General features: G+C 47.4%; 1 protein-coding gene across 3 annotated transcripts; it reads left to right on the top strand.

Annotated features, from left to right (window-relative positions):
- Positions 1-285: 285 nt before the first annotated feature.
- On the top strand, positions 286-8,864 carry Ecscr (endothelial cell surface expressed chemotaxis and apoptosis regulator). Of its 3 annotated transcripts, XM_046460465.2 has the most exons (11): positions 306-435; positions 651-743; positions 4,223-4,273; positions 4,433-4,492; positions 4,968-5,099; positions 5,446-5,505; positions 6,111-6,224; positions 6,602-6,700; positions 6,901-6,937; positions 8,245-8,341; positions 8,522-8,864. In XM_046460465.2, exons 1-11 carry the CDS (start codon positions 375-377, stop codon positions 8,528-8,530), a joined length of 813 nt encoding a protein of 270 aa, XP_046316421.1. In that variant the 5' UTR covers positions 306-374; the 3' UTR covers positions 8,531-8,864. The 3 variants fall into 3 exon arrangements, with proteins under 3 accessions (XP_046316422.1, XP_058440275.1, XP_046316421.1); XM_046460466.2 differs by lacking the exon at positions 651-743 and having other exon boundaries at positions 286-435; XM_058584292.1 differs by lacking the exons at positions 651-743; positions 4,223-4,273 and having other exon boundaries at positions 304-435.
- Positions 8,865-10,602: the final 1,738 nt, after the last annotated feature.

The following is a 10,602-nucleotide window of genomic DNA, read 5'->3' on the forward strand; positions in this document are numbered from 1 at the left end:
GAGGAAAACCTGGTCTGAAACAGCCTGCTCCAGGAAAACCTCCAAGTAGTATAGGGAAGGACTTGAGGGACCCCCTAGGCAAGGAAGACAGTGATGTGACCAGATTACTATCATTGCTCATAGGGCCCTAGAGCCAACCGGAGGCGCACTGGCCACAGTCACTGCTGTTCAGCATCACATCCTCATCTGGGCTGCGTGCTGAGCAGGGCCCCTGGAGCCGGTCCCAATCTGTTTCCTTCTATTCTTTGACAGGAAGCTCCTGGAGAGCCAACCCCCACCCCACACCCCGCCCCGCCCCAGTACTCCCTTTCTCTTCTCCACTATGGATAGAGTCTCCACAGAGCAGCTGCCTGCTGGCCACCTACCCAGCTGACATGGGGACCATCCGAGCCAGGCAGCTGTGCTGGGCGATCCTGGGCTTGCTCTTCCTCCAAGGTAAGGAGCGCTTGCCACTTTCCCTTAGTAATTCCCACTCATCCCTCCCCTGGGACACACGCCACACATGCTCTGCATCCATGGATCTGCCTGAGGGAGGGAAATTCCAGACCCTTTCCACAATGGGGATCAGTCTGACTGGGGGGTGGGGTAGGCATTACCAGGCAGGGACAAAACAGAGAAACTATTAAATCCATTTGTGGAAATTTTTTCAGGGAGAACTGGGTCCCTCATAGAGATGGGCCCCCTGAAATGTGAGAAGCAACTGGCTTGGCTTGAGCTTGAGGCTGGAAAGCTCCTTCCAGAAGGTACACAGGCAGGAAGAAGCCTGCAGCTGTTCCATCCAACCTTTCCCTTGGGTCTGGGTGCTATGGTCACCCTATAGATTGTTGGAGTACGAAATTGTGTCCGGGCCTTTACAGATCATCTTTCTTTTTTTTTTTTTTTTCTTTTCTTTCTTCTTCTTTTTTCCCTTGCTGGTGAGAAGTAAGAACTTGGGAATTCTAAAAGCTCAAATCACAGCAAGAAGGCCTAAGGTTAGACACAAAGAACTATTTACCAAAGCAGTTGTGTATAACATTCTCACCCAAGGGGCTAGATGAGATAACTTCCAGAGGAGACGACTCAGAAGCAACACCTCTCAGACAGGTCTCTTGCCAGCTCATGAAGGAGCTCTAATTAGGGAGCAGTTGCTGGTAACCGTGAGAAGTCCAGGACACTCTGACTCACAGGGCAGCAACTTCCCTTTGGTCAACCCACCCCCCCCCCCAACCTCCCAAGTCCTCTATGGAAGATTTATGAGGTTGTGTTCAAAGCAGCAGAAAGAGAGAGTGCAAGAGCACTTCTATGGAGAGAGGTGACTGCCCTGATTGGTGGTAGGATGAGAGGGCCTGAGTACCAGAATATTCTGCCTCCTGGAGATATCTGACATTTTTCTGAAAGCCACTGGCTGGGAATAAAACTCTAACCAGGCCTCTCTGCCCACATAGGACAGAGTCAGAGATTTGATCTGGGGCTGAAGGGGAGGCTGTAACAGAAACTGCAGGGGGAGACTCATGAGGCATTTTCAAGGGCCTAGACTTCTCCCAGTTTTCTGACCCACTGCCCTGTCCCAGGCACATACCCAGGCTTTATATACACTCTACCAAAGTGACTAGCCTCCTTGGGTTCCCTAAACCTCTCATCCTCAGAGCTCTGGGCATTTGCTGCCTCCTTCATTTTGGTAAACCGAGGAATCCTTTTGAGCATATTCATGCCCACAGAGACTTGACTGTGGCTACAGAGTCAGGGCCAACTTGTAACTCAGAGGATTTGAGAAAGTGGGGCAAAAATTAAAATGTCTAGCACTGATTGAGCATGTACTGTCAGGCACCGTGTTAAGTGTTGAACATGTGTTTTCTTTTCCTTGCAACAACTTATACGATACTAACATCTCATGGGTTTTTTTTGTGTTTATTAATTAATTAATTTTGGCCCTGGGGATTGAATCCAGGACTTTGCCCATGCTAAGCAAATGAGCCCCACCACTGAGCCACACCCCTATCCCCTCATAAAAATTGCATTTTAAAGAAAACTGAGGCTGATGTCAGACAGTGAGTGAGTGACAAAGGCAGGATTTGAACCCAAGCTTGTCAGACTGTAAAATCCATGATTTTACCTACTAAACATGCTGCTCTGAGGAAAACAGAGGGATAGGGAAGTGGTAGATTGGGAGGAAATGAAGCAGGGAGGGGTTAGGGAATGGAGACCAGGAAAATCAGAAATTCCCTTGGCCACAGTTCTTTGGGTGTCTACATGCCAAGTGGTCAGAGGTACCTGGCCTGCTGAAAAAAACCTGACTCTAGTTCCTCGCTTACTTGCAAGTGAACCTTTGCAGGTGAATCTTTACAGGTGACAAGTCGAGGGAGCAGAAGGGGACAGGAGTCAAAGAGAGGGCAGGCAAATGAGACTTGAAGCTTGTGACTTTGGAACTCCTTCCAAGATGCTAGACAGGTTTCTTTCTAGGTAAATGCTGAAGTTGGTGCATTGTGACCACTTCTTGCAGCACTTCGATGATGTGTAAGATACGCTGGATCAGAAACTGATAGTGTTAAGGTGCGCTATGGGTTGAAAGTCTTCCCCAAGTTATCCCTAGCTAGAAAGGCTTCTTTCTAGCCTGGGGTGTCTATAAGTTTTAACTCCTCTCTCTATCCTTCACCCACAAAGGAATGTGGTTGTCAGATTGTGCCCTGATAAAACATGGCCTAGGGTTTGGGCAAGCTTGGGCTTGGAAACAATTAATTCCACACTCTCTATGTGATAGCCCTATGGAGGAAGGCAGTGGCTTAAGAAAAATAAACAAACCAGCAGGCTGCCACAGGCCGGGGTGGGCTCCTGGCACCCAGCCGCCTCCATCCACCCAGGTTTGGGCTCGATGCTTCCCTGATGATGATAGGCCACAGGAGCAGAAGGGCCAGGCAGGGGCCTTCGGCCCAGGCTGAGTAAAGGGACGGGAACCCAGCTGGGCGGCTCCACTTCCCCACGTTGTTTTCCTTTCACATTGTTCACAGGTTTCAAGAATGATTTCATTGCGGAAAGTGAGCAAACCCAACTGACCCTTGAGGGCCCACATCCACAGCAGGATACAGATAGGGGACCATAAGCACACACACATCTGTAATAAAAAAACCCCACAGACACACACATAAATGTACTAAATGGCTAATGAGGGCTTCTGACCCGGGACTCCTAGTAACTGACTCCTCTCTGGGTTTGGTCAATAATGACCATTTCCAAAGAAGCCTCTGCCTGTGAAAGTAAACTGGTAGGTAGCTCCTTATAGAGCTTCTTTGCCTCCTGTACACACCTCAGAACCTGCTTCCTGTGCAGGCCCCTACCACTGGCTGGGAAGAGGGGAGAGAAAGAGAGAGAGAGAGACACACACACACACACACACACACACACACACACACACACCCTAATATAAGCATTAAACCCACCCCATACCCATTTCATTCATTCACCTTCCCATCTCCTCCCCTTGGGAGAACAATCTTCACAGAGGAAAATTAATGGCCTGAGCAATAGTATAGGGTGCACATTAGCCTAGAGACCTGGAATCCTGGGTCCTTGTCCAATCATGCCAGGCTACTGGCTCTCTCTCTTTGAACATGCCATTAGTTTAAAATAACCTTCCTCTGGGCTGGGTAGAGTGCTTTCCTAGCATGCATGAGATTGGGTTCAATCCCCAGTACCACAAAAAACAAAAGCAAAAATCCTTCCCCCGATCTTGTGTGAGGTTGGTACCGTACCCATAGATTGGTCAAGAGCCAGGAAAGGACTCTGGGACTCTGGACCATGAGGTGGTGGTGATGATGCAATTGAGTCCCATTTCTAATGGAAGCCAACACCATGAGCTGGAGACCTATCCTTTAGCCCTCTGCCATGTGCGCCTTCCTTCCAGTCCATGAAAATCCAGACTGCTCAGGGTAGGATCCAACTTGTGGGTCCTATTCTAGCATCTGGGCCTAGAAGCTTAGGAAAGGTGAGAGGAGCGCTAGGCCAGTTTAGCACTGACCCCAGGGCTCTGGGGCTGGGGCCACAGTTCTCAGTGGCTCGTCTAAGGCTGAGGTCACAGAGGGATATTTTTCACTTGGCCCAGCCTAACATGTCTTGAAAAAGGAGAGAAATGAAGGGGGTGGAGGACGGGTAGGAAGAAAGACCAGAAAATGCCAGATATAGAGAAGAAGAGAAGGGCATAGAGAGCTAGGAGGTAGCAGACCCTTCAACCTAAGATGATCTGTTTCAGGACCCTTTAGCAGTTTAAGTCTGGTCACGGAGCCAACTTCTCCCAATACAGGTGAGTGAGTGTGCTTGCCTGGGGGCCTTCCCTCTCCCCAACCCCTTCCCCCAGCCATTCAAACCTGTTTAAAGCTCCATAGTTCTTAGATGGGCAAGGGATTGGGGTGTCACCAAACCTGCTTAACCCCCAACTCTCCATCTGCCTCCATCCTTGCAGGAGAAAAATCTTCCTCCGAGTTTGGCAGCCCAAGGCTTCTTTTCAGCTCCAGTATCCCAGGTACTCGGCCTTTGATACCACAAATGCCATCCAGGGAAGAACTGGGGAGGACCCAGACACTGCATCTTCTCTACAGGAGACTGTAGATCAGTGGGGGAAGGGACAAGCCTACAATTCCTACACTAGCAATTTTTATAAAGCAGGGGAAAGTTCATGGGCAAGAGTAAAAAATGCTGTAGAGGCCAGACAAATATCAGCCTTCAGACTTGGGGCCAGGGATGATTCCCAGAGGCATTGGCCTCCAAAACTGAACCAAGAAGGAGTTATGAATAGGTGAAGGTGGTGAGGTGGAGGATGATGGGGTATGTGCCAGGCAGAATAAACATCAAGGGTAAAGGCCCAGAGGTGAACCAGAGAATGACCGCTTCTGGAGTTGTAAGCAGGAAAGAAGAGGAGGATTTTGGACTAATGAGCCCTCTCTGTGCATGGGCTGCCTGAGGCCCTGAGCAGGCCATTTGTGTTTCCTAATGCATAGCAACTTCGCAGAAGACCCCACAAAGCCCCCTGGGATCCAGGAACCCTGTAACAGGGAGATCAAGTGTCACAGATGGGCACTCCTTTAAGAACCTGACTCAGGCCCAGGCACAGAAGCACACAGCGGAACTTAGTGAGTACCCAGGGTGGGAGGGGCAGGGGGTGAAGAACCCTGGGTTACATCTGGGTGGGGTCCTTCTTCCCCTCCTTGGGAGGCAGAGGTGTGGGGGTCTTGAGGCCAGGAGCCGCATCAGTTGCACCTTAGTTTGGAAATAATGAAAGAGATTGGAGAGGAGTTGAGACAGGAAGTTAGGCCTGGCCACAGAGAAGGCAAAATGAGACTGGACCTGGGACCAAGAAAGGCATAGATGAAGAGAAGAAGGGGCTGGAGGGCAGAAAAGGTGGAGAAAGGCTATGCTTCTCAGACAAGGCTGGGGAGGGTGGACACCCTCTGTTGTGGCCACCTGTTTCCCGCACAGGCACTGGAGCTCCACACAGCAGTAGCAGCAGTGGCGGAGGCGGCAGCAGCACAAGGGGAGGTATGTCCTACATGGCAAAGAGGGGGGGTTGGAGATGTCTTGTGGCCCTTTCTCTCAAGCTGTCCCGTGGCTCTTGGATAGTTTACTCTCCAGACTTATTTGGGAGGGGGGTGAGGAGAGATAAGGAAATGGAACAGCAGTCTGGCCTGAGATACAATTAGTTGAACAGGGAAGGAGTGGATGACATGCCACTTTTTAAGAGGGCCCAACACCTGTACTGTCTCCTTAACTGACAACCCAATTTGTTGAATCATCTCCAATCCTTGGCAAAACACAGACAACTCTAACTAGCCTGATCTGGCTTCCTAGCTCTAAAGCATAAATCCTTTTCCTGTGGGCTCCAAAGAGTAGTGGAAAACATCCTGAACCTTCTGGAATCCTCTGAAACCAGTAACGTGAGCAACTAGCAGTGCTGTTCAGATGAGCCCACATCTTCACAGTCCACATTTCCAACCTCTATCCCCATGAGATCTGGCCAGAGTGGCAAGGAAGTCTTGTAGGGTGTGGCTCTGTAGCCTTGTATATGGGGAGCAGGAGAGAAGCTAGCTGTCTTTGGTGGCTGTGACAGTACCCTTCACTGATACATCAAACCCACTCTGTTTCAGAAACATCTCAAAATGATACTTCTAATTCAGTCACCATGGACTCAAGTATGATGGAAGACTTGACCATCCTGCCTAGCCCCACATTAGCAACTGTGCTCACTGTGGCTGCCTTTGGTGAGAAAGGAAGATTAGGATGTGGGGGTAGGATCTGGGTCTGAGCACACAAGTTCAAATCTTACCCGTTTGTTCCAGGAGGGACTGGCTTATGAGCAAGGCACTGATGGAAGAAAGGTTCCATTGGTCCTCTAGCCAGCTCTTTTTGGCTGTGCTGGACTCCATGTTCTTATCACAGGAGGGAGCTAGGCTGTAAAGCCCACTCCAGCCAGGAACAGCAGGCTGATAGCTCATTTGTTCAGCAGAGAAGTGAAATTCACTTTGTTCCCCGAGCCTGTCTATATAATACTTAGCCAGGAAGGGTATTCTGGACTCTTGTTGCCCCCTCTTGTCCCCCGTCATCATCTTTCCTTAACCCCATTCTTTTCCCTGTTCAGGTGTGATCAGCTTCATTGTCATCTTGGTGGTTGTGGTGATCATCCTAGTCGGTGTGGTCAGTCTAAGGTTTAAGTGTCGGAAGAACAAGGAGTCAGAAGGTATATGTCTTTCCCCTGTGCTGGGGGACCTGGAGCCCAAGGCCAAGGTGGACACCCAGTTCAGGCTGAGGGAAGGAATGGCACAAGCCTATAAGCCCCATGGATGAGTTGGAAAGATCCCCTAGGGTGGGCTTTGAGGGGAAGGCTGAACTTCTGAATTATAGCAAGTGACCCTAATGTATGTCCTTGCATTTTTACAGATCCCCAGAAACCAGGGAGTTCAGGACTATCTGAAAGGTAAGACTGTCAGAAGTTCAAAGGGAGGCATCTTCTATCTGACCCCCTTTTTCTCTACTCCAAAAGGAAAACACTTCCTGCCTCACACACACATGCGTGCACACACACACACACCCCACATCACACACCACACATCACGCACACCTCACACATATATATACACCCCATACATACTCACCATACAAATCATACATCACACACCACTGACACACACACACACCATAATCCTGCCGCCTTTACTGAGGCCGGGGGTAGGTGTAGGAAGGCCAGTGGTGGACCTGAAAAGAAACAACCAAGTGACACGAGATGGATGGGAACTCTTCTTTTTTGATACCAGGAATTGAACCCAGTGCTTAACCACTGAGCCCTGTCCCCAGTCCTTTTTATGTTTTATTTTGAGACAGGGTCTCCCTAAGTTTCTTAGGGCGTCGCTAAATTGCTAAGGCTGGCTTTGAACCTGTGATACTCCTGTCTCATCCTCCTAACCTGCTGGGATTCCAGGCAAATGCCACGCCTGCCTCCCCACCCCAAGGAACTCTTCAGCTCCAGGGCTAAGCCCTTAATGATAATTATAGGAATGCAGATTCTAAGATAAGACCTCTCCTCTAAGTTTAGGAACCTTTTATTGACTGGGCCACTCGTAATAGTATGTAATGTGCAATATGAGCTCAAATCCTTCCAACAATTCTCCAAGGTAAATATAACTTCATTTTATATAACTAAAAAACTGAGGGTTTCAGCTGTGGTGGCACATTCCTATAACCTGAGCTACTTGGGAGGTTGAGGCAGCAATTTAGCAAAACCCTGTCTCAAATTTAAAAAATAAAAAGGGCTGGGGGTGTAGCTGGGGGTGTATCTCAGTCGTAGAGTGCCCTGGGTCCAATCTCCAATACCAAATATAAAAAATAAAATTTAAAAATTGAGGCTGTAGGGAAGTTGTAACTTGATCAAGATCAAATCAGTAATGGGTAGTAAATGCAAGTCTTTGAAGCTTCAAAGCTCACTCTTTTTAAAAAAAAAAAAAGATTATTTTTTAGTTGTAGTTGGAAACAATACCTTTATTCCATTCATTTAGTTTTACATGGTGCTGAGGATTGAACCCAGGGCCCCGCGCATGCTAGGCAAGCGCTCTACCTCTGAGCCACAATGCCAGCCCCTCAAAGCTCACTCTTGGTTCACTATGGTGCACCCCCTAAATATAGATGTTTTTGAAGCGCCCCCCCCCCCGCCCCCGCCCCTGCTGGGTTCCTTGCCTCTCATTGCCCTTCCAGCTTCTTTCTGTAACACAAACTTCCTTCTCGCCCCAGCTGCTCCACAGCCAATGGAGAAAAAGACAGCATCACCCTCATCTCCATGAAGAATATCAACATGAATAACAGCAAAGGCTGCCCCTCAGCAGAGAAGGTACATTCATCTATTTCCTTCCTTCTCCAAATTCATCTTTCCCTCCTCCTGCTCCTATTTTCAGGCTCTGGTTCTTGGTCAGCAAGGAAATACTTCCAAAGACCCATGTTCTTCTGCCCTTTCCCCTACCCTCCCCTTCCTAAGAAGTTCACCCTTCCTCATTATGTATTCATTTTGCAGGTTCTTTAAAAGTGACTTTGGTCCCCATGGGTCCAAGGATGATGCAGCTGTTCCATGACTATAAGGAGGAAGAGATGAAATTGATAGAGGCAATAAACCATATATAAATTATTTTATTGTTTTGTGTCTGCTCCTGGATCTAAAGGACACTGGCACTCCTCCAGATCTGGCAGCAAGCTTCCAGCATGAGAGACTGCTTCCCACACAGACAGAAATATGGCCTGGTCCTCTTCTTTCTAGAGTCATACGAAGGAGCAGCCTATAAAGCAAGAAGAAGGAAAAATACCGCAGTGGACTGATCCTTTATACTTGCATTAAAATTATTTTCTAGTCTGCAGTCTAATTTCTTTTAAGGTCTATGTTTCTATGCACATTTCTTCCTCTTTGTGTGTGTGGTACAAATACAGGACCTCATACTTTCAAGCACTTTATCACTGAGCTACATCCCCAGTCCTTTTTGTGTTTTGAGACAGGATCTCCCTAAATTGCCCTGGCTGGCCTTGAACTTGTAATCCTCCTGTATCAGCCTCCTGAGTTGCTGGGATTACAAGTGTGCACCACCATGCCTGGCTCCCTTGTACATTTTTTAACATTCCAGAAGCTTTCCAGCTTTCTTTGCTAGGCCAAGCATTCATACCTCTTTCTGCTTCTGTGGGAAGCTCTCTGAGAAATGTGGGAGAGGAACTGTTTTATTCAGTCTGCCTCTGTTCACCTATTTTATTAAGTGGGGTTGAGGTAACTGACTGACCTACTCAACAGAAATGAGACACAAGGGACTGTAAACAGAGACCAATCATCACCAATAAAAAGGTTTTTTGAAGTGCTGGGGATTGAACAATCACCTTACCACTGAGCCACATTCTCAGCCCAGGCAATACAAAGTTTTAAATCTGTAGAATAAAAACAAGGGAAGCACAATCCATTTTGACTAAGAAACTCCAGGAGTGAAAGCTGAATGAAATTCAAGTGTCCTCTGCCAGCATGGATACACTTCATTTTGGCTCTGAGCATGAGATGAGCACTGGGAAGATTTACTTCAAGGATAGGTCTTTAAGGACCAAAAACCCACACATTTGACCTTTGACTGACATTGTGTTTGTGTCCTAGAAACATAATAAAGGATTGCAGACATACTGTGAAGTCATTAAAAAGAAAGGAAATATCTGTTTTCTTAGTAATAGTCATGTCTACCATGTCATTGGTTTGGAAATGAATCAAGAGAAGTCATCTGTGTGTATCTAATCTACTGATAATAGGCAGTTTAGGACACAGGGAGAATGGAGCTTACTTACCTGCAGGAACAGTATGCTATTTTCTTCTGGCTTTGACTTCATAAAGTGGTATGAGACAGAATGTCTACAACAAAAAGTTTTGTTTTATTTGTCTCAGTTAAACTATAAAATACTAGGCATGGTGGTACATGCCTATAATCCCAGGAACTCAGGAGGCTGAGGCAGAAGAATTGTAAGTTCAAAGTCAGCCTCAGCAATTCATATAGGCCCTCATCAAGTTAGCAAGGCTCTGTGTCAAAATAAAAAATAAAAAGGACAGGGGGTGTAGCTCAGTAAGGTGCCACTGGATTCAATCCCTAGTGCCCAAAACCCCTCCAAAAAACTATTAAAGTGGGCTAGGCACAGTGGCACACACCTATTGTCTCAGTGGCTCGGGAGGTTGAGGGAGGGTAGAGGGAGATACTAAAGAGAGCTTGTTGGGGACTGAAGGTGTGTAGCTCAGTGGTACAGCATCTGCTTTGCATGTACAAGGCTGTAAGTTCAATCGTTAGCACCAAAAATAAATAATAAAGTGAGGTGGCTGGACTACTTGGCTTTCACTAACTTCTTTTGTTTTATATCCCACAGTTCTGTGAACTCTAGATCTAAGAAAAAAAAAATGAATGAATGAATGAAATGAATCTGTTGAGCAGAGTTTACTCTGGTGGGAGCCAGAGACACGACCTAGGTGTCACTGGCAAGTCTTTAACATTCTCAGGAATTCCTTCTCTCCTCACAAGCTACTGGGTAGGTAAAATGAAATAACAAGTGGAGATACTTGGAAAGTAAAGTACTCATCAGCAATTGTAG

Source organism: Marmota monax, unplaced genomic scaffold (assembly GCF_021218885.2).
Source record: "Marmota monax isolate L192 unplaced genomic scaffold, Marmota_monax_Labrador192_F-V1.1 WCK01_AAM20220418_F8-fsc00006, whole genome shotgun sequence".
Classification (NCBI taxonomy): Eukaryota; Metazoa; Chordata; class Mammalia; order Rodentia; family Sciuridae; genus Marmota; species Marmota monax.